The following is a 24,531-nucleotide window of genomic DNA, read 5'->3' as shown; positions in this document are numbered from 1 at the left end:
GGTCTCGCGGCCTCCGCCTCCTCAGTCTTCTGGTTGACGTTTCTCTAACTGGAGCTCTCGGTGTCGTATTAGTCTTTCGTTGTACCGGCTGAAGTGGTTGTCTATTTCCTCCAAGGCTGTGGACATCTTGAGATCTTTGTGCAAATGTTTCAAAATCGGAGCTATGATTTGTTTATAGATTTCCTTTTATTCGCGAGTCTCTCTGGGTGTAGTTGCCAAAAATGTTTGGACACTGCTGCACGTGTCCGAGTCGTTATCGTAGTTATGTGTTTTCCGAAAGTTGGTCTACGATCGAAAAATAGGCCGAGATATTTAGCCGAGATATTTAGCCGAGATATTTAGCAAGGCAATGATTTAAAAATCGTGTAAATATTCAGGCTAAATTGTAAAATCAAGTTCACGTTTAACCAATTTAACGAGCCTTCCTTAACTAAATTAGTTTATATTTGTGTTGATCGTATAATTATTGAATTAATTAATTAAATAAGTTTGTTTATCATATTTGTTGAATTAATTCGTTTTTAATGTTTCTTATTGGTATGTCCATTATTTTCCTTTATTATCTGTCAACAATTCACTACATGAACGCAGAATTTAATGCTTCAGATTTGAGCACTAAAATATCTATTTAATTAATGGTATTAGCTAATATTAATATGATGTTGACATTATTGATTTTGCTCCCAATCTATGTAGTCAATATTTGATCTGAATGAATTGCTTTCTTTTTTAAATATTTAATTTAAAATATGCAGCTATACTTCACTTGAATTGCTTTTTATAGTCAACTATTAATTCTATTAGTCGACTATTAATTCATATTAAATAAAGTGTTGACTTTAATCATTAAATAAGCTTTATTAAATGCACGATTTAAATATTTTGTATAAATTATATATATAGCAAATACTCTTTATAATTATAGCTGTATTATTTTGGCACGCTTTTGAAACTCCCACTGCTCTGTTGCTCTACTTGGTGTCCGGCTCGGCCTGCTTGAGGGGCATGCCCTTGTCGTCGATCTCCAGCGAGGGCACCAGCGGCGGCTTGAAGCCGTACTCCAGCTGGAGATTGCGACCAAAGTCGGGGCTGCGCTTGAGCGAGTGTCCATTGCGCCAGCGTTGGAATTCATCGAACTCGTTGCCGGTTTGCTCGCTGGTTGGGCTGGTCGCCGGCACGGGTCCAATATACGACTTAACCATTTGGGCGGGCGCGGAGGCGGCGGCGGCAGACAAATCCGAGGGCAGCGTGTTGTAAATATAGCGCGAGCCCTGCAGCCAAGGCGAGCCTAGAGGCGGCGGCGGCGGACGCAGATCGAATCGCATGTCGGCGAGACTAAAGCTGGCCACCTTGGGCGCCTCACCACGCACGGGCTGCACCGGCGGCTTTACCTTGGACGGTTTAGCAGCTGCTTTGGCGGGAGCAGCGGCTTTGCCAGCGGGCGTCATAAATTGCGGCAGCAGCTTCTTCAACATGCGTGTGTAATAATTCTGGAGCACCTTGGGCGGTATGTGGGCAATGGAGGTTTGGGAGGACCAGGGCGGCAAGGCGTTGGGATGCGAGCTGTAGCCAAAGCTGTGCCCATGAGTGGGCGGCAGGGGCATGTGTATGGCCACAGGCACATGGATGGGTATGGCCATGGGGCGATCCACATACTTTTCCACAATTTTCTCCACTGGCTTTTCGACAATGCGCTCCACTTCGACTGGCACGTGGCGTTCGACAATCTTCTCGACAATAGTTTCCACTGGATAAGGCACTGGCTGTTCCACTATAGTTTCCACTGGATAAGGACGATCTACATAGTGCTCCACATGCACGGGCACGGGCACAGGCTGAGGCACAGCATAGGGCACATGAATATGCTTCTCTACCACTTTGGGAGTGGGATGATCAGCGTGCTCCGCCTTGTGCTCCACTTCGAGATGCACATTGGCGCCCTCTTGCGGCGAGCTGTCGTACTCCAGCTGCTGCACATTGATGGGATGCGCTGCTAGTGAAACATAATTCTTGGCAGGCTCTGGCGCATGCGCCGCCGCCGCCTCAGCTACAAACTGCTTGGGACTGTAGGATTGACTGAACTGATTATTGTGGTAAGGAGGCATCTGATAGATGGTCTCATGCTGCTCCACCAGGCGTCCATCCTTCTCCGTGATGAGCTTGTTGTGTATATTGACAGACTTTTGCACCTCAACAAAGGTGTAGCCATTCGGCTTGACCAGCAATTGGGTTTCTGGCAGTGAGTGGGCAATGGCGCTGTCCTCTGGTGCGGCTGCGTGTTGGGCATGCTGCTGGGAAGGCTCAGCGGCGGCTTCAGAGACATAGTCATGTGGACTGGGCAGCTGTGGATGTGGTGCGGGTGTAGCCTCGACAGGATTAGGTGAGTGCAGCGTAACATAGACCAAACTATTGGGTGTGGGGCCAGCATAGCCAGCATATGGACTGGGAGTTGCTGCTGCTGGCGCTGAAGCTACAGCTTGGGTATTCAGCTGCTGCTGCTGCTGCTGCTTGGCTGGAGCATTGGACGTCTGACTGCCCTCATAGTGAAACGAGCCCTTGGCTATGGGTCCATCGGCGCCTGCTGATATCACCGGCTTGAAGGTTTTCAGAAACTGCCTGGAGGGCGCTTCCTGGTTGGACTGATGCTGCTGCTGGAAGCGCTGCTCGCTGTGCGCCTGATAATGATCCAGCACCTGTTGTGGTTGTGGCTGCGCCTTGCCCGAGCCTTGAGCCTGCGCCAGCGTCTCATCATGCACTATATGCACATTGATCTGTTGCTCCTCCGCCGGTCCCTTTTGATTGCGATAGCTTTCGATTGCCTCGGGCGCTGGCCCAGGCGCCGGCAAACGTCTGTAGAGCTGCTGGCCCATGTGGCGCGTCTCGGCTATTTGATTGTCCTCGATACTGTGTGCCTCGCTCTCATCCAGCTCGGAGTCGTGCTCGCCCAGTATGACAATGGGTGCACTCTCGGCCGCGACGAGAGTCTCATTGTCCTCATGCTCCAGCTCGGGGCGCAGCAGCAGACTGGGCAGCACTGGGGATGCCACTGCGGCGCGATTTATGCGCAGCAGCTCATCCTGCGTGATGTGATTGCTGCCGTCCCTGAAGGGCTCACGCTCGGCGCTGCTTATCTGCTCTACCACAATCTGAGTGTGGCCTGGGCGCAGCTCGCGTCGATACTCCTTGGTCACCGTTGCCTGATAGCTGTAAAATGTTTCATTCTTCTTCGTGGCTCCTTCCGTCGTGGAGCTCGTCTCCAGGGGCGCCGTCGTCGCCTGCGGGTCCGGCGCATCTGTTGCCGGCTCCGTGTTCGCCTCGCTGCCGCTGTATCGAAAGATATCCGAGAAGCCGTTGGGGAACAGACTAAAGAGCACTTCGCTCACAGTATCCTTCTTGGACTTGGACTTGGTCAGCTTGCTGCGACGCTGCACAACTTCCATGGGCGGCTCCTCGTTGATTTCGAATTGTATGTAGCCATGGCCATTGGTGGGTAAGTTGCCTACACTACGTGGCGCCTCTTGCTTGGGCAGCGCAGTTGGAGTTGGTAGAAAGCCAGGCACGCTATAGAAAATAAGCACAGCAATAAGTTAAAATATAATTTATAGACAAATTGAATGCTTACAAATAACCGAATAATTAATAAATATTTTATAATTTAATACTTGAAATTAAGCACTTTTTCTTTCAAGTCAAATTTAAAGCAGACGTTATGCCATCAAAATTATATTTTCATAATCGACTCTAATAACATTCAATAACTTAAGACTGGACATTTATTAGCGAGCGCATTGAGTACTTCTGTTAACTAACTTGTTTGCAAGTAAACATAATTTAATTATTTATTATTAATATTTTGGAAGCGCTAACAGTGACAACCGACCTGCCTCGCTTGCTGCCCTACCCCATTGACCTCACACTCGAATGAGAGCTGCTTGTGCTCAGCTGCTCTTCGCCTGCAAGCTTGATCAACAAAGGTGAGAGCGCAAGCTCCTCAGAGAGAGAGAGAGTGAGCATCAGCTTGTCAGCAGCCTACGTGTTTGCTAGCGAGAGCGTCGCTGCTTTGTTGCTGAGAGAGCGCTCTGCTCTGCTCTGACTGCATTAAGCGACTTCAATGCAGCTTTTTTCTCCTACTAAGTTTCTAGACGTTAGATTAGCTAGATTTATGCAGCTAGAAACTGAGCATGAGAAAAAGACTGCATTGAAGTGAAATTAGCAAAAAACTCTCCTGATTGCCGCTCAGTTGTATTCGAAACATTGAAGCTACGCGCTCGGTTGAATGTTTGCATTGAATATTGTATTTGAATAATTATATTATACGTTATTCTTTAAAGAGTAATTTTATTGTAGATTTGTAATGTACTTTAATGAAATGTTGCAATGAAATATTATTAGCGATGGCTTATAGTACGACTGTACAAACAATAGCAAAAGTTCAAAAACTATTTTTCTTTTATGGCAGTTCTCTTCGCAGAAAAAAATTACATTTTTAAACTCTGTAACCATTTAATTCAATAGATTTCAGAATACTGTATAGAAAAGTTATCTTTATTAGTTATTATCTTTCAATTCGTTTCAGTGCGAAAAAGTAGCGTAGTCGATTTATGCTTAAAAGAGATGAGGTCTGTTTAAAAAAATTCCAAAAAACTTTATCTTAAAAGCTAATTAGAAAACATTATTTTTCACATTTTAAATATTTGTCTTAATCGCCAAAATTTGCTTGAAAAAAATTGATTGAGCTCTGATAATAAATATTTAAGTTTACATTATGAATTTTCTTCAGATCAGTATCATACATATCTGACTTTATGCATATACTATTGATAGAGCAAGGACAACACTGCAAAAAATGTTCATCAAAATAATTGTGCATTATTTACATTACTTATTGAATATTTGCAATTAATTTATGCTCATTAGTTAACTATTTAAAAATGTATATAAATTATTTACGGTAAGCTTCTACAATTTCACCATATTTTATCTCCCTATTAATCTCTCTAAGCTTTAAAACTTACCCCACAAATGGCGACGTTGATTCTGTTGCAAGTTCAAGTTGCCGTTGCTCGTCCTGTGTTTGGCTATCGTTGACCTCCAAGTCGGGTCCTGCCTGCTTATTAAGTTGTCAAAACGCAACGTTCAGGGGCAGGTGAAAATCATGGACAAAACTTGCAGCTCACCTGTTTGCTGGTGACATTGCCTCTCAGCCCAACAGCAGCAGCAGTTGCAGCAGCAGAGGCAGCGGCAGCATCAAGTTCCTGTCCAGCTGAGTTGCTTAGAGGCGTCGTCGCATTCTGTGGCAATGTGGGCGGCTGCAGTGGCAAAGGCAGACTGGTGGTGCCTTCGGCTGTAGTTGAAGCTGTTGCTGTTGCTGATGCTGATGAGGCCGTGGCTAGCAGACAGATGCCAATGACAGCGGCAGCAGCAGCAGCAACTGCTTGTTGTTGTTGCTTAGGCCACATGGCAGTGGCGCTGTGCGGAAATGGAAATGGCCAAAAAGCGCATTAAGTTACGCCGTGAATGTGAATAACCCAAACAGACATATGCCCAAACAAAAAGAGTTGCAAAAAAAAAAACAAAAAAGAAGCAAATACGACAAAAAACATTTAACGGCTGTTGTCTGTTGGTTGTTGCTGTTTGCCGCTTGTGGCAAGCTGTCAAGCCAGTTGCAAGCTCGGGGAGTCAAAGCGACGCTCACTTGGCGGGACTTTGTTTGATATTTGTGGCCGATAATGTTCGATGATGAGTTTTTGCTAAGTGGCCATGGCTACGCTCGTTTCGTTTTGGCATTTTGGCATTTGCAGCGTTTTTCTTTCTCTTTCCAGTGTCAGTTGTTTTCCCTAAAGATCGCGACGTTTTCATTGCAAGTTATTGAACTTGAGAGTGAAGACTTATGTCATTGAAATTGCAGATGCTGTTGCTTTCGTAATGAATTATTAATTAACTGAATGCCCAAAGACTCAGCCTACACACACATGGACACACACACTCACATAGGCATGCATTTAATTTGGGAAAATTGAAATTGATGGCGTTTAAAATGGTTCGTACGGGTTTTGCACTTAGTTGTTGCTGCATATTTTGATAGGCATTAAATATGCATGCCAAAACATATTTCACTTGTAGCTCCTCTAGCCACAGAGCCAGCCATTTAGCCCAACTGGTGCAGCGAGTTTGCAATTTGTTGTTTTTTTCTTTGATAAACGAAATTTTGTGAAATTGCTTGAGAGCAGCTTTGAAAGCGTCGATTTCTACTCCAAATATAATTTTCAGCATAGATGTTTGTCTTGATTGCTTTTTGTGCATAATTGCCGCTAATTACTTTGCTTAGATTAAATCAATAATCGGACTGACAGCTCTTGCAATTGCAAGTTCAATAAACTTGGCCCAAAGGCAACTATTTGAATGAAAGTCGGATTAAACGGCTAAGCGCATTTTTCCCACGCCGCATTTATTTATTCATTTGAGAATTTACCTGCTTCCATTAAATGTTGCAGGCGTGTTGCGTGTTGATTTGGCGCCACGCAATTAAAACACTCAATTATTTATAATGATTGCAAAATGCACAATTAAACACTTTTCAACACAAACAAAGCCAATGCCAGTGACTTTTTTTCTTTCGCCAGCTATTTAGCTGTCAGCACTTGTTGATTGGTTTGGTATTAATAGCAATAGGCCAGGCTCAGACTGAGGTCTCTCAGGTGTGTTCGTTCATTCACTTGGTGTGCACATTTATTTAGTTGCCACTGTGCTGGTGGTGGTGGTGGTGGTGGTGGTGGTGGTGGTGGTGGGAGCACTCAACGATTTTTTTGGCGACGACCCTGTCAGCTGCGCGTGCGCGTTGCAAATGAAAGTGAAACCTCAATGGAGCGAGCATTTCGTTTTCTATTCAAGCGTCGCTGTCGCTTCGCGTCGCGTCGCTTCGCTGTCGAAGTCGAAGTCGCTGTCGCAGCAACTGTCGTCGCTGTCGCTGTCGTCGTCGCAGTCACAGTCGCTGTCGATCCTTAAAGTGTAGCACCAAACCAAACTTGTCCAGGCAGCGATTGCGTAAGCGCATAACTCTCCCTCCTCCCTCTCACTCTCTCTTTTTCTCTTTCTCTCTTTCTTTTGCTGATGTCGAGGCTGCAAAGATATTTTTATACACTTGTTGCAAGAGCTTATGACGTTGATCGAAGCGTATTAGTGGGAAATATTCACATAAGAAACTTGAATAATATTTCTCAACTTCGAAAAGAAAATATATATCACATATAAGTTTAAATACAGAAAAGCATATCATATATTTGTAAGTTAAATAAAATGTGAGCATAAGCTGCGTAAAATATTTTTATTTAATATTTACGCAGAGTTCCTTATTTGCTTATTTATTAGTGATTATAATGTTTCAAAAACTATTTTATATACATGCTTACTTGCTTAAATCTTTAATAAAAAAGATGAGATGATGAGAAAAATAAGTCTATGACAGCTATTGTTAAATTTATGTAGTTATTGATTTATTTGATTACAAAAAGTCAACTATGAACAGTCAAAAAAAATATATAAAATAAGTAATTAATCCTCCAATTATATTATTCTTAAGCTTCAACAAAGAAAACTAATCACAAATAAATTAAATTTTTGTTTGAGTTTTATGTTCAAAAATAATTATAAACTTTATTATTATTGGAAAATATATTTCGAAGCCTATTTAATAGTATGAATATAACTTAAGCAATTCTGAAATATCAATTGCAACTTTTATAGCTCATAATTCAGTATAAGCGCATTTTTATTTTATTACAGAAAAATATTGGCAAGTGCATTTTGTGTTCGTTTTAGCCATAGCGAGCTTCCTTGCCTGATATTTTTATGGCTTTCTACGGCAGCATTGACCCTGCCGAAATAAAAAACAACAACAACAAGTTAAAAAAGCATATGCGGGAAAACTTGACAACAGGTTTTTGCGTTGGCCTGGCCAATGCTTTGGGCAATTGTGTGGAAAACATGCCAAGCGTCGTTGCAGTCTCAATTGCACTCGCAGTTGCAGTTGCAACTCGCAAGCTGCAGCTTAAGCCCAAATGCTAGTAAGTGAAAGCCCTTGACTGGGACTGAGACTGGGACTGAGACTGGGACTAAGACTGGGCCGCGGGGAACCCTCTGAGTTGGCTACTGGTAACATTATCTGGGCCGCTTTGCGAACATTATTTGTCTGCAGTGGAACGATTATCGCATAAATAACACTTGCCAAAGTATTTACGATTATTGTTGTTACATTGTTGCTTTTTGCTTCATTTGTTCACAGATTGCGAGCGTTGTTTGCTGTTGCTTGTTGCTGTTGCTGTTGCACTTGCCGCAGTCGCTGTGGCAATTGCAGCTTTTCACGGTTTGTTTAGTAATTTTCATTAAATTTTAATGAGCAGCATTCGACAGTTTGGCTGCACTTATTGTCAGCCATTAGATTGATGAATGTCTTTGCCATTTGAGTGAGGCGAAGGCTTGAAAATAGCTCCGCATTTATTGATTTTTTCTTTTAATTTATGGCGCGCATACGCTTAATTTATTGCAATGTTTGCATAATAAAATTGTGTAAAATAAAAAACTGAAAGCAACTTTTGCTTAATCATTTAATGCCAGCCAAGTTGCAACTAAGCACTGCTTGGCACTTTAGATAATCTACAGCTGCTTAATGTGCTTATGTGTAGAATGTTGCATGCCCCATGCACACACGCAACAAATATAAATTTGGCTTTCACCCATTCGTTCTGCTTGGTGTCATTTCGTTTTGGCATTTCCTCGTCTCCCAACTCTCGACTCGACGCAAATGCGTAAAGATTCGCTGCAGCTTTGTGTATGTGTGTGTGTGTGTGTGAGGTGAGTGCCAGGTGAGTACAGATTTACGTGATTGCGCCAGACAATTATGATTAAAAACTGCTCGGATTATGTAACTAAGCCAAGCCCCAAACTGTTTGCAGCTGTGCGAAGTCAAGTCAAAGGAAATGTAGCTCATAAATTGCCCTGCCCCTCCCCTCTCTCCAGCACAACTACTACACTTCATTGATGGCTAATTTGCGCCGTCTCAGCATTTGGCTAAATTGTAACAAAAGTCCACTTTTAGTTGCTGCCTGGCCTGGCACTTGCAATCAACTTCCTTCCGCATCGCCAAACTTGTCGCTGCTGCTGAAACCATAAACATAAAATTGACAAAAGCCGAGCGCAAAGGAAATTCACCGGAATGCCAATCGAGCCAGCCAGCCAGCCAGCCAGCCACACAGCTTATTAATGCGTAAAAGCCCAGCGACGATGGAAAAATTGCGGAAAATCTATTAAAAGCAATTTATATAATTTGATTTCTCTCGTATTTACTTATTGTATTTACCAAAAAGCGCATCGAAGCGTTATGCCAATCCCAGTCCCAGTTCCAGTCCCAGTCCCAATCCCAATCCCAGTCGCCAGCTCCAGTTTCAGTGCTAATTAAGTGCACAGGGCAAACAAAATGAGCCAAAAGGTAATTACGTACAATAAATTGGACGGACGGACCGCCTTATTGGCCTGGCTTCAACCGAAAGCCAATTTTATGCAACAATCAATCAAAAACCATTTTTAATTTTACGTTAACAATTTTTCTCATATTTTATTTCATTTTATGTATTTATTTTTTTTTCTCGCTTTTTTTTTTTTTGTTGCACGTTTTATTGCAACGTTGTCCGGTAATTTTGCCGCCTCGCTCGCTTAACCGTGTGAAATAAATTGGAAAATAAAGTTAAAATTAAAATGCATTAATTGAACTGTGAAATTTCATAAAAGTGTATGAAAAATTATTTGTGCGTGCGCCAATGAGCAAAAGAAACTGATGAGCAATGAATTAATTGTCAGCGCTTAAAGTCACCCAAGAGCAGCGAAGTGGGCAGCGACGCGTGCAGCGACGCAGGCAGCAGGTTTATGTTCATGTAATTTATAAGTACGGATAATGAAGCAAAGGTGCTGTCAAGAACGAGAACTCAATGAGTCGAACATGAATTGGTTGAGCAATAATTGCAAGAGCCCTTTTTAAATGCTCATTTAAACCGAGGAGTGTGTGCTTAAGACTATCGCAAGTCTTTAATGGCAAATGCCATGAAATGTGTGCGGAATTTTAAGATATAAGTTTATGCATTGGCAACTTTCTTCTTTATTGCTCAGATTTCCGTTTAAACATGAACAATTAAGTTCAAATAGTGTGGAACTTGCATAAAACTTTAAGCGGGCTTTACATACGATGGGTGGGGGGGAATTATATCATATTTAGTTTCATACAGCAAGTCATAGCATTAAATAAATATTCAAATAAAAAAGTCAACAAAGCAAGAAACTAGACAATGCAATTAAAAAATGAATAATGAAATAATTGAAAAGCTTGCAGAAAATCCAAGTATTTTTATTGTAGTTCTTTATTTATTTTAATTTATTATTTGATTTATTTATATAATGTCAACTATGGACAGTCGTCGGTAAAAGAAAATTATTACAAAAAATATTTAAAATTAAATTTAAATGTATATTAAAATTAAATTTTTATTTTTAAATTTGTAATAATTAAATCTTATCTTTATCAGGTTTTTAAAAGATTGTATTCAGTAATGATTGATTCGCCTGATTCATTCATCTTGAATTAAAATTAAATAATTTTTACCAATCTGAAAGAATGAAAAACTACATACAATATGAATTAAAATTAAAATTTAATTGAATTAGAATTCAAAGAATGCATTCAATTTGAATTAATTCAGGTACATTCAAAATAAGCATTCTAATTAAATTAAAAAAAAATAATTATTTTTAATTCAGATTGGTAAAATATGAATGCATTCAAAAAAATTTCAATTCAAGATGAATTAAATTCAAAAATGATTTGAATCTCTTACATCTCTGATCTTTATGTTCTGCTAAAATTCCTAAAGAAAATATATTAGAATTGAATACTTGTTTATAAGTCTTTCAATATTTTATACTTAAACTATAACTCAAAAATTGTTACATATAAATTGTTAGCTTAAAATGGTCTAACTAAAACGTTTTTTTCTATATAGTTCACATTGAAAACTACAATAAAATTATTATGGTTATTTAATGTATCAACTGAACATGAACTAAATAAATTAATGACTTTAATTACCAAAAACACAGCACACAAGTTAAGTGTTAGCCCATTAGCCTATATAGCCAATAAATTTTGGTTGCATTAGGCCACAAATCGCATTAAAATAAAAATAAATATTAGTAGCTAAAAGCACAATTATAATATGCAAATTAGTTTGATAATAAACGAAAACGAATAAAAATTCACTTCAATGGAATTAATCATATTTTTGCCAGTCAGCCAATGCAGATTTCTCTGCAATCTGCATCATGCACACTCATTATGCATATATAATATGATTGATAACTCATTACTTAAAAATTTAACCACACACACACACACACATACACTGTAATTTGTTGGAACCACTTCCCATGCTGCCAATTTGGGGAAATTTCTCCATAAGCCAACTACTTAATTGCGCTAACTTTATCAATATTAGCCAGCACTAAAAGAAATGCAACAGCTACCTGAGTTAGTAATCTGCTGCATTTGGCTTGGCGCTGCAACAGCCACGCCCCAAATGCAACTCACTACGCCATAACTGAAATATATAGAGAGATGCTTGTGTGTATAAATCAATGAGTTGACTCACCCGCCGCCTCATAAAGTCCACAATTTTATGGACACGCACACACACACGCACCAATGCACAGTGGGCAATTGAACATTTGTTGCGGAAGAAAAAAATGTATAGCTTTCAAGGTTGGCTATATCTTTAATCGTTTTTTTGCTTGACGAGTTTTAAAAGAGTTAAAAATAAATGTTAAAAAGGTCTGTTATTTAATAAAAATAATTTTTTAATAATTCATAATCACAATAAACCTAATTTTTATGAGCAATTAAATTGTATTCAGAATTTTCGAAATGTTGTAAATTTTATTAGGTCGTTTTTGAATGACAAATTTGAAAAGAATTAAATATAATGTTAAATAGGTTAAATAATCACAATAAACCTTTTTTCTATGAGCAAATAAATTGCAGTACGAATTTTCGAAATGTTGAAATCGTGTAGATAAATTTACTTTATTAATAGCAAACTCTACTGGTCATACAAAATAAATTTCATTTTATAGCTTAAATAAAATATCAAGACTTGCTTTTCGCTCTCTAAGTTTACTTATAATTATTTAAATCAATACAAAATAAATAAATTTCTATGACCCAAAGACTACTTTGCAGGGATTTTTTGCTTAGAATAAAGAAATAATTGGCTAAAGCAAAAGCTGCAACTGAATGTTGCAGAGCTTTCAAAACGTCAGTAAAAACCTAACAAATTTTTCCATTAGCGCTTTTTAAGTAAAACTCCAACCTAGTTAGGCCTGCTAGGCCCACTGTGCGATGTAGAGTTAATTGCTGTTTGTTCCTCAAAAACAAATATGAGGCTAGGCGCCTATCATAAGCAAATGAAGAATGTGGCTGGAGTTGCGGCGGTTGCCGGTTTGCAACAATTTTTGGTGGCAGCAACAATTAAAAAGAAATGCGCGCAAGCAATGCCAATTGGCGATTGCGGATATTTTGTTGCACCTTTCGCTCTGTGGCAAGCTGTAGCTCGTGTGCGTCTTGCGGCCTTTACGAGTTTATTCCCCTCCAAACAAAGGAATGCCAATTGGTCGTTGATCCACTGCAAAACGCCCCCGCTGCAAAGTTGAGCACGAGCGTCGCTCGCTCGAGCCATTTGGACGTCATTAGCGCCAACAAGTGCCAAGCTGGCTGCCTGCCCACTGCTTATCGCTGCGGCTGCTGCTGCTGCTGCTGATGTTGTCAGCAAACAGGTTGCTGGCCAACTCTTTAGGCCAAAAACTGTAGCAGCGGGCAGTCGCCAGCCAAAACGCAATTCGTGGCCATGGCCATATTCATCCTGTGGAGTCGATGTACTTTTGATTTCCAAGTAATAAACCTGACCACAGCAGTTGACAACGCATTGGGCCAACGAACGAGAGACTGACTAAACCGGATTCGCGCACAATAGCAAAGTCGCCCCAAAGCGTCCTCAATGCTCAGCCACTGCACTGCCCCAACTAGATTGTTGTTTGCAACAGCAGCAACATCAGCAGCAGCAGCAGCAGCAGCGACTAGTGGGTGCCTTTCCCTTTCGACGCAGGCTCATTGATGCTGTGAATTTGTAATCAGGCATTGCGGTTATGCGACTTGATTGCCAAACTGCTGCCAAGACTTTAATGCTAAAGTGAAATGCAGCCACCGAACCCAATAATAAATTCTTATTTATTTTTTTTGTAATTTTATTTCATTTTCATTTTGTTTGTGTTTTTTTTTGGTTTTTGTTTTTATGCTAAATTGGCTATTTTGTTGTCGTCTGTTGTCTTTGTCTCTTAAATCTTTAGTTTTCTTATTCATTTTTGCGTATTCAGTTTGCTCGCTTACAGTTAACAGTAATTTGTTTGGCCCTATTGCTGCTGGCCCATTGTTATATTATTGTTATTTAACTTGCTTGCAAATGCTATTGTTGCCCAAGGGCAGTTTATTGTTGTGTATTGGTGTGTGTGTATGTGACATTTGTCTAAATGTCTTTTGATTCGCCCACATTTCATTTTGTATTTTTCGCTTAAAATTTGTTTTACTTGTTGGTGGTTGTTGCTTTATTGGGCTTATGCTGCTCTTCATTTTTATTAAGTAATGTTTATATTCATATGCATAATTTAAATTTCAACACATTTTGTTTGTTTGCACTACAAATGAACTGCAATTGCTTTCGTCTTATCAATTACAATTACTTTGGGTTTGATTTTAAAATTAATTTGCCACATTTGGGGTTCTGACGCTTAAGCACTAATTATTATATGTATAATATATATATATATATATATATATGGGGGGGTGTTTGCTTTTTATAAATAATATTTTGTAAATATTATTATAATTAATCATATAATAAATACAATATGACCACACTTTGCAGTTTATATATATAATACGTTAATAATTAATTTCGTTAGTTAACATGACGACGTGTTTGATTTTGCAACTTGCAAATGTTTGTTCATATAATAATGAAAACTAAAATAAATAATTCAAAATATATGGCACACATACAGTTAGGCTAATTATATAGTTTATGCAGCTATAATAAAACATTAAATTACAATTGCAATTGAATTCTTGGAATTCTGCGCAGCTTCAACCGCTGGCATTTGCAATTTGTTTTTGCTTTTCTTTTTTTCTTTGCATACAATTGGCGTTAGGTTCTTCTAAGTAATGCTTGCTGATTTTTACACAGTTGCCCTTAGCTCAGACAAATATATATATTATATAGTAGTATATGCTATGAAATAAATTACATAAGCTTTGGCTTTATACACGAAAAATTCATTTGGCTGACACTACTCGACAATTCAAATTTATTAATATACAATAGCGCAGTAGTTTTAACTTTTCTTTGTGTGTGTTATATTACAAGAAAATATTGCTATTGCTATTTTTGAAACAACATTTAACACTTGTTATGGCTTAATATTGTTGGTTGCTTAAGTTTAATTTGTTTACTTTGAGCCATTTATACTGTTCGAATCGATTTATTTACAGCTTATTTTTATACAAATAATGAATGGAAACTTGAACTTGTGTTGTTGGTCCATCTAAATTATGTTTAAATCAAAATACCGAATAAATTACCAAGTTATATATTTAAATTTCATTTTCATTATATTTGCCCAGATAAATTTACACAAATTTTTGTTTCGTTATGCGCAAAAATTCAAATGGAAGGAATTTGTTCGTGCCTGTTAAGTTACTTTCATTTACATTAAAGTATAATCTTATACTCTTGATGACTAACACTAAATTTGTTTCAAATTATTTAACAAAAATCAGTCACTTTGCAAAGTTTTCATTGTTAATTATTAATTTGTTGTTTCTTGAAAGGAACTTAAAGTACGCGAATATCTTTGCTTAATATAAATATATGTTTCAACATTTAACAAAGTTTTGTGTTTCTTTTTTTTTTTTGTTTATTTGGCATTTAAGTTTAAGCGCTGCTACAGTCTACACACTTACACACACACTGACACAAATATAGATATAATATGTAGTATTAGTTATGCATTGAAAGGTTTGTGTGGTGTGATGTGGGGGGGCAGGGCCAGGGGCGTGTCTAGTGGGATAGTTAGGGGGGGGGGGCATAATTTGTTTGCTTCGATTACAAATACACATTCAATATAAGTATATAGGTTTAGTCATAGTTAGTAGTCGTAGTAGGGCATAGTTAATACATATATAGTATGGATATATAGTACTTAGATATAGTCTCGGGTAGTACAATAGCAAAGTTTTCTTTTTTTTCATTCACACACGCACTCACTCATACTAGCAGACTCGCTGTCTATCTCTCTCTCTTTCACACACATACGCGCACTCTTGAACTTAAACTTAGTGGCTTTGTAACATTAGTGCAGCGCCTAGTACTAAAGTTAGTACCAGCGCCAGTTGAAAACATTCCGCACTCGACGCCGTATTGTTGCTAAAGACTGGAAAATGAATTTGCTCGGGTCGATTGAGCTCCTCCTCCTCATCATCGTCGATGGCATTGGACATTTGGCGATGCCGCTTCGTAAAGTTGACATTGAAGACAGCCTCAGCGACGCCACCTGGTGTTGAAACTATGAAGTAGAAAGTGCGTGGCACACGCTCATGCATGCTCACATAAGTGAGTCGCGCCTCCTTGCAATACGGCGTGGGCAGATCCTGTAATCATCAAATTAATTATAATTTTATAATTGTTAGTTATTAACTTTTCTTTACTAAACTCACCTTGACCGAATAGGCGAGCACTGTGCTGCCGTATTGATTGCCCGGCGTAAAGACTCGATCGCCGTGCAGCCAGCGCGCCGCATGCGCCGGCGGATTGGCGCAGAATTCCACGTTGAGATGCAGTGGCGAGCCCGGATAGGCTACGGGCGTGGCATTCAAGGCAACCACAGTGGGTGCACCTGCAAAGATTAGAGAAAGTTATAAACTTAATTAGTTCATGCGCTGTTTATGCTTAAACAAATGGATGTAGTCTGAACTCAATCTTCACACTTCAGAAAGTTGCAAAAGAAAACAAACAATTTATATATTTTTTGCTTCCATCTAAAGAAACCATTTAGCAATCACACTGCTGATTAAAATAATAATAATTGCTGAGACAATGAACTTTATATCGTTGTCTATAAATTTAAAGATGTGAGTACCAAAGCGGAACCAAAACTAAGTTTTAAAGATTTTTTGCGAGTTACCATTGAGATGCTTTTTAATTAGGGCTGCCGAACAATAGTATAGGAATGAATAATATTTTAAGCTTACGAGTGTAGGAGTCAATTTAAACACATTGTGTAAATGCAGTCGATACCAAATTTTTGAGCTTCCAATGTGGGGAAACTAAATTTTTCTCTTAATAATAATTGTGTTAACAAACCCCAAGAGAAAAAAATCTGCAATTTGTTCACGAATTGTTGTATCGTTGCAAAATAAATTGTTTGCCACACTGTTGATGTGAGCGCCCATTTTGTAAGGTGTACACGAAAAAGTTGGACTTGACAGCTGTTTTCCTAGATTGAATTTGTTATTGTGAGATTAAAGATATGTGAAAGAGTGTGAAAGAGTCCATTTTGGACTGGCGAGCAGTTCATGATAGTCATTTATTTATTGAAAGCAAAAGGTGTAGACAGCCTTTTGCTATAAAAAAGTATAAAATAGTTTTATAGGAAAATCTACAACAACTGCTTCTTTGCTTTTCTTAAGCTTCTAATGGATCTTTGTACAGATAAAAGTTGCATATGGATGTGTCAATCTAACAGTGCTGTCGATTTAGCATTTTTCCAGTCGTAATACAATTAGAACCAAGACAGCATTTAGTATTCTCTTAAGCCTTGTTGAAAAGTTATGACTTTGAGCAAAAATACATTGTTTTTTTTAATGTTATAATCATTTAAAATACATATGCAGCTTCATATACCTCACTATGTATTCATTCTATCCTGAAATCTTTGCTGTTTCTGCGAAGATAATGTAATCTAGCCTCTTTACACACTTCGTAGAGTTCTTCATTTGTCTGCTATTTTTATCCTATCAAAGCTTTTAACACATTTCTTGCTGCTTAAAATTCTTTAATTCAGAAAACTGTCCCCGTTGACTGAGGTCCATGTTTCCCACACACACACACACACACTAAGCCCGCTTGTGCACAACTGTACTTGAGTTAACTCTAAGCACACACACGTCAGAGGCATCAGGCTCAATTAAAGTAGCTGCTAAAAGTTTAGTGAAAGTGGCGTTGGTGGCGGAGGCATTCGCCACTAATTAAAGGCGTATTACCGCATAGCAATGCGCCGCTTAGCGCCGTTAGGCGAATTACAAAGAGAGACAGAGACAGAGACAGAGACAGAGAGAGACGCGCGTAAGCTGTTTGAGCCAGTGTTGCAAAAGTTTGCGCAAAAAATCAAAATAAATAGCGCACAACATGTCGCGCGTTGAGCGCAAAAGTTTTTAAGAACGTTGAAACTTCATTAAAAAGTTTTTGGCAAAAGGCAAGCCAAACAAAATTTGTGTGAAACTTATATGGGTCGCATCCATGTGCGCCCCTTTTCACGTTAGCCAACACTGTTGCTGTTGCTGTTGCTGTGCTGTGACAATCCAATTAGGCACATGTGCCGTTACGCTGAACCCCGAACTAGACTTCTTGTTGTTGAGTTGAGCATATTTAATTATCGAAGAACGCCCAAAATTTTGCAATTTTATTCATCATTTAGCAAAGTGTGAGAGAGAGACAGGCAGAGACGGAGCGAGTGAGAGAGTGATTTCAATCAAATAAACTTGAGCAGGGCAACAATGGCGGCTCGACAAACAAAATGGCCAAAGTGTTAAGTGCAAATGAGTGTTGAGCGTCGTCGCTTTGGGTTCCCAGTCAGACGCAAACAAAAACAAATCGACACTCGCCCGAAAATTTATAACTCAAAGTCCGCCACCCCCCCCACCCAACTGCTACAACTAACTGTAAAATCAATTAAAGCAAGTGATTCTATGCCGCCAGGGTTGTCTGTCTGTCCGTCTCGATGTCGATGTCTGTGTTTGTGTAAAGAAGGATGCGACTGTTAAATTATGCGTTCAACGCCATTTTGTTAAGCGACAAAACGCACCTCTCTACCCCAAAATATATAAACACACCCACACACACACATATACAAAAAATGTAATTTATTTGACAGCTCAAAACTGATTTCACAGCAGCCACTCGAAAACGCTCAAAGAGATTTAAATTTTATTTTGATTTGCACTCACTGAGCCGTGTGCCAGCATTTTACCCTCAATTCAACGTTCAGGTGCGACCTCTGTGGGGGCAGAGGGTGGAGATGGGGCTGGTCTGGCCCCAGGGTCAGCGTTTTGGTCATTGGTGTGATTTTTAATTTGATTTAAGCGCCTAGTCGCTAAACGAAATGAGTTTCAAATAAAGAGATATCAAACTGGGGGATGTTTAAATAGAAAATGCCATAGCGCTAATGCTAATGCTAGCTAAACCGTCGTCCAGGTCGAGGCTGTTTATTAAATTAAACTACATTTTTAATTTCAGCCAAAAGCAAAACAAAGCAGAGCTAGCTACAGAAAATGTTTTATACTCGCCGCTAATCAAAACAAAATGGAGCAGCACATTTCAGAGCAGTCAGCAGAATAATAAAAATAACATATCTTAAGGTTCACATAAGAAAGTTGTGTAATACATAAATACAGCACAAATTAAGTATATACGTAGATGTATAGAAAGGAACTGACTGTTTATATCAATGCAGAAGCAGAATGAATTAGGTTCATTTTTAACAAGACAACATAAAACGATGGAAGAGCTTACATAAGCGAATTGTGCAATTTTAAAATAAATACAAGATGGTATAAATATATAGAAATATAGAATATACAAATGATATATAGAAAATTCATACAACCGCATTATATCAATCTCTATACAAAATTATAGCCTATCTGCTGAATTTCATTGAAAATGAATCATCAGTTAATATTAGTTTATTTTTTACTGAGAATTAGAAAAGCAGTCTCATCAATAAAATATTTAAAATTTAAGGTTCGTGTCATGCTTTATTTTTTTAAACTACAAGACTCTTTGCACATTTTAAATGTGATTCTATCGATATGAGAGTATTTACATATATTTTAATGTTTAACGCCTCGTTTACAAGTTGACAAGTAATTCAATATTGACATCAATTTAATGCATTCTAGTATGAGCAGCTGTCAACTCAAACAAATGTTGTGTTAATTGTCTATTGTCAACATTGACTTACTGTGAATTAACTTATTTGTCAGATAAGGTGAGGCATGAGTCAAAAAATGTTTATAAAATGTTCAAAAACAAATCCGTGTAATTCAAAGTATTTCCAAATTTCAATGCATAAACACATAAATTTCATAAATATAACTTCTAAGAACTTTGGGAGTTACCTAGTCCAATCAAAATCAAAGAATTTTCCATATAACAAATTCCATTTGGCTTTATTTGGTAGAACACTCACTAACTTAGGAGCAGAGAAAAAGTTTGCTTGGGCCCATGTTCTTGATTAATGCAATTAGTTAACGCTTTAGTTCATTGTCTGTAATTACCATTTAGGAGGGTGCTCCGAACTTTTACTTTCGTCCTTGCAATTTGCATGCGCTCCTGCTAGTTTTTCTAATAGTTTTCTTTCTTTTTTCTTTTTGTGGAGGTTGGGGGAACAATGCACAACATTTACAGCTACATGCAGTGAAAATTAACATTTAAACAATAACAACAAGTTGGCATGTACTACAATTGTTGCAATAACAATGAATGCAGCGCTGGCCCAAAATAATAATAAAGTTTTACAGTTGAAAATTACTCAATTCCCGTTGCCCGAAAAAGTTAACTTAATTCTTTGCAGTTGCCAATGCCGTTGCCGTTGCCGTTGCCGTTGCCGTGGCCTTTTGTGAGCGTCAAAAGTTGGCCAACAGCGAGAGGTGCAGCAGCAGCAACAAATAAGAACAACAACAACAGCAATAGCAACGTTTTGCAACACTTTGGGCCCAAGTGGACCTAGTGCGTGGTGGGTGGTGGTGGCTGAGTGGGTGGGTGGGCACTTGGGCAAACTGTGCGCTCCATTGATTGCACGTAGCGCAAGGTTTTCTTTTTTTTCTTTTCACTCGCTGAGCTTATTGCATAAAATGCGTAGCCGTGAGTGGGTGTGGGCGTTGGGCCAGTGCTGGAAAACGCACTCGAGTCATTTGGGCGCGGGTTCGGGTTCGGCAACGTTGAAAAAACAATAATAATGACCGAAAATAATTGAATTTTCGCATTCATTCGCGTGTTGCAATTACTTTGCCAACTCTTTCTCTTTCTGTCTCTTTCTCTCTCTCCCTCTGTGTCTTGCCTCTTTGCGGCTGCTTGTTGCAACAACACTTTGTGTGCCTTTTTTTTGTTTCATGCTTCAAATTGCTGCCGCGTATTGTGATTTCATTTCTTTTTTTCGGCGCTTTTTTTCCAAATCAACATTCCCCTTTATGGGCATCGTGCGTGTGCAGAAGATGAGCAAAAGTCTGGAGCATTGATGAAGTGTCTAAAATGCTTTTTAATTGCTGCCAATAGCAGAGCTCTTAAATTGATTATGAGACCAGCAGAACAAAGGAAATGTACACGTTTCACTAATTATGATTTCTATTAACGAATCCTTTACAGACTTTGTAGCAAATGTGCTAAATTAATTATAGAGCTCGAGTCGATGGCACTTACCATATATAATTATTTAATATTTTATATAATATTTTGTATAATAATTATGCTTGTAAATAAATAAATAATTAATGAACTTCAGCAATTCATTTCTCATTTCGTATATAGCAGAGCAGGCATTTATTTCGATATAGTATTTAAATTTAGAAGATTATCTACATTACTTTTCTTGAACTATTTAATCTTATGATTAAACTCTTTGAATTTAACGAATTTACAAAAAAGATAACTGAGCAGAACTCTTGGAAAAAAATTAATAATGCATTAAAGCAAACTTTGCATCTATGAGAAAATGAATGAAGAATTAAGCAAACATTACTTTAATGACTAGTTAATGACTTAGCATAACTGCTATAAATATCTTCATCATTTTTTCTCTACTTTTGGCTATTAAGTATCTTAATTATTAGATGCATGTTTTTGATTAAATAAACAAGAGGTGAAGAAGTTCTCATTAAATAATCAAGAAGTGAAATATTCAGTTACATAAATTGGATATAAAATATTATTTTAAAATTTGTATATAAGGCGCAGAGAGATACTTAGGATACTTTAAGTAAAAATTGAGTAAATTTCAAAATATTTAGCTTTATTTAAAATTCGATTTAAAATATTAGCATATGCATATGAATAATATTAGTGAATTCCATTCTAATTATTATATAATTATCTTCTTCTTTAAATAGATGAAAAGGGAAATATATAAAAGTCATTTACAATGAAGGATTTTCAATACGATATAATTAAATATAAAAAAATGATTTAAAAATTTGTATATGAAGCAGAAGCAGTTACATATAAATTGATAATTGAGTTAATTCTAATTCTTTAATTCATCGACTATTTAATACATAGAATACATAGCTTTTCAAACTAAGGCTTATTGCTTTAATTTAAATGTTATTTGAAATTCGATTCAAAATATTAGCCTAAGCGTATGAATAACCATTTTAAATTATTTATGCCTAACTTGAAGTTGTTTAGCTCTAGTATTCCCTTAAGTTTAGTTGCTTAATTTTGAAATTGAAATTATCCGAATGTATTTGTTTTATTTACTTTGTGTTGCTTGTGCTTCCGCCGCATTTTAACCACAAGATTTGTTGCCGTGCGTGGATTTGGCAAGATTTACTTAACTTGGTTTCTCACGAAAGCGAACCCCACCTCGCCCACCTCGCCCCACCTCGTCCGACTGCCTATTAGGGCAAGCTCTTTTGGCAGTGGCTCATTAATTTTTAAGCAAGCGCCACCGCTGGCTGGAATGGCAAAAAGTTTGCGATAAACTTAAGATAAATCTATGGTGTATTCAGTTAGGGTTTCATTTACGGTTTACGGGTTTTGGTTGTCATCAGCGTAATCTATAATTCAACAGCGAGGACAAACACTGGGGCGATAAATTCAATTAAAAGCGCCCAAGGTGGGCGGCGACGGCAGCGACGGCGACAAATGGCCAAAAACTAAAATCGGCGCTACATGCGCTAATCCCTTTTTGATTGCCAAGTCGTGGCACGTAATTTCAATCTGCATAAAGCGTGTGGCAAGCAACGTGTGGCACGAAGCTTTAGCTTTGCTTTTATTTTTCAACAATTTTTAGCATGAAGTGCACACAATGTTTATTAATTATTCAACCAAACAACAGAGCAACGGTAACAACAGCAACAGCAAAGCGCAAGTGGCAAGTGGGGCAGGTGGGCCAGCTACGACTGGCCTCAGATTTAGCACACGATGCCCCACGGGCAACTGTTGCATAATTGAATGCCGAGCATTATGATTGTTATTTTCACTTGCTTTGCCAGCCTGTTATTTTAGTACTCACTGTATATTTTATTTCAACCTAAGTACATATGTATCTGTCCGTCTGTCTGTCTGTCTGTCTGTCTGACTGTGTGTGTTAATCTAAAAACGTTTTCATAACGCCCAACCCAACGCCCACTACAGACATTTAGCCTCTGGGGCATGTTTTGCAGCTGTTTACGTCTTTAAGCAACACTCACCTGTAATTGTCTGTTTTGTTTTACTCCACAGCTAAGTGGGTGAGAGTGGTGGAGAGGTGGAGTGGGGAAGTTCGTGCCAATTGGGACAGAGCTTGAAGTGCAGACTGTTCTATTAGCTGTATATTAAGACTGGCGTCTGATAGTTGCTGCTCCATAAATGGTTTAGTTATTTCAACAATACGGCAGGGAATGCGCTTAATAAATCATTAAGATAACTTCTCGTGTATACAGGTGTTTCAACTTATTAATAGAGCTTGACTAAATGCTGCAATTGGCTGACATTAGTGAAATTAAATGGTTTACAAATAGGCAGCAAGCATAGCTGCTACATTTTAATTACTTTTAATGCTCTATTTACTTATTTTTTGAATATGTACGTAATACTTTTGTGAGAAAATTATTATTTAAAATAAGTAAAAAGAAATATTTTCAATTACTAACTATGACGATTGCAAATATGGGATATATAATTGAAAAATAATTCGTGATTTTGTGAGCTTAATAGTCCGAAAATTATTTCCATTTATTAAGAAGCAAATAATTTCACTTATTTCTTCGAGAAAATTACTGCATACTGAAACTATTTTTACGAGATATAAATAAAGTAATATTAAATTTAATGTGAGTTGTACTTGTGGCTTAAGCAACAACAAGGGAAAATTGAAGAATAATAATAGAACAATTAAATTTAAATTAATATAAAATATTATTAATTATTATATAATTAATATATAAAATAATACGCACATCAATGCAATAAGTAGTAAATAATATTTGCAGAATAAAAAGCTACAAATACAAGTTTAATGCAAAGACTAAAACTATTGTGAAGAATGGGAGCCTTCAATGAGCCTCAACTGGTTATGATAGATTTAGTATTACTTCAATTGATTTCAGTAGATTTAGTTTTAAAAGAGCAAATATTATTTTAAGCAGTGAACGTAAATATTATAAATAAAGCTCGAAAAATGTACCAATTTGAGGAAAATTACAACAATTTTTAAAATTACAACGAATTATGAACTCTTAATTTTGCGTCACTTGAATATCTTTAGCATACAGTGGATGACATAAGTATTTACTTATAAGCGATATCATCAAGTAGTTATGCTTGAGGTAGCAAATTAAATTTGTAGGCAGCATAAAAGTTTACTCTTCGAATAGGCTTAAAGCGCTGCCTTTGATTTCGCTTTACGCTTTCAACGCCTCTAGGCGTTGCAACTTTAGTGGGGCAAATCTAATGTCAACGCTGGTATTGAGGTAACCTTAAAAAGCGTTGCCAAGCAGGCGAAGCCACAAGCAGGTGAAGGGCAACAAACTAAATGCAATGCATGTGAAATATAAAAAGCAAGTTGTCTAATAAGTACACACAGCTCAGCTGCTGCAGTTTGTCTATGTATGCGTGTGTGTGTGTGTAAATATCTGTAACCTAAATCTTGAAAATTTACAAAGCGCATTTCTATAGCAGCAGAGCCTGCCGCTTGCCTGTGGCAGCAAATTTCTGTTTTCTTTTTAAGGCAGCAGCAGCAGCATTGGCAGCAGAGCTTGTCAACAGAAATTAAGCCAACATGCAACAGCGAATAGTTCTAGATGTGAGTGAGGCACTTGTAGTACGATATTTAAATATGCTCTTTCACTTTCAATATCAAATGAGTGGCTGCCAACTTTTCGCAGTCAAGATTGTATGCAACATATGT

General features: G+C 37.9%; 2 protein-coding genes across 2 annotated transcripts in view; both read right to left on the bottom strand.

Annotated features, from left to right (window-relative positions):
* Positions 1 to 945: 945 nt before the first annotated feature.
* LOC108594702 lies at positions 946 to 5,459 on the bottom strand. Its single transcript, XM_017979843.1, has 3 exons — positions 5,178 to 5,459; positions 5,016 to 5,110; positions 946 to 3,561 (listed from the first exon to the last, which is right to left on the bottom strand). Exons 1-3 carry the CDS (start codon positions 5,457 to 5,459, stop codon positions 972 to 974), a joined length of 2,967 nt encoding a protein of 988 aa, XP_017835332.1. The 3' UTR covers positions 946 to 971.
* A 9,311-nt stretch (positions 5,460 to 14,770) lies between these two features.
* Positions 14,771 to 24,531, bottom strand: part of LOC108596226 (hemicentin-1) — a 178,171-nt gene continuing 168,410 nt past the window's right edge. Inside the window, exons 11-12 of the mRNA XM_017981754.2 lie at positions 15,863 to 16,041; positions 14,771 to 15,796 (exon numbers count right to left, since the gene is read on the bottom strand). Coding sequence (XP_017837243.1) covers positions 15,482 to 15,796; positions 15,863 to 16,041 — 494 coding nt within the window. The 3' untranslated portion in view covers positions 14,771 to 15,481. The remainder of the gene's footprint in view (positions 15,797 to 15,862; positions 16,042 to 24,531) is intronic.

The sequence above is a fragment of the Drosophila busckii genome, chromosome 2R (assembly GCF_011750605.1).
Source record: "Drosophila busckii strain San Diego stock center, stock number 13000-0081.31 chromosome 2R, ASM1175060v1, whole genome shotgun sequence".
Lineage (NCBI taxonomy): Eukaryota > Metazoa > Arthropoda > Insecta > Diptera > Drosophilidae > Drosophila > Drosophila busckii.
The sequence above is the reverse complement of the archived record's forward strand: the minus strand, read 5'-3'. Positions and strand labels throughout refer to the sequence as shown.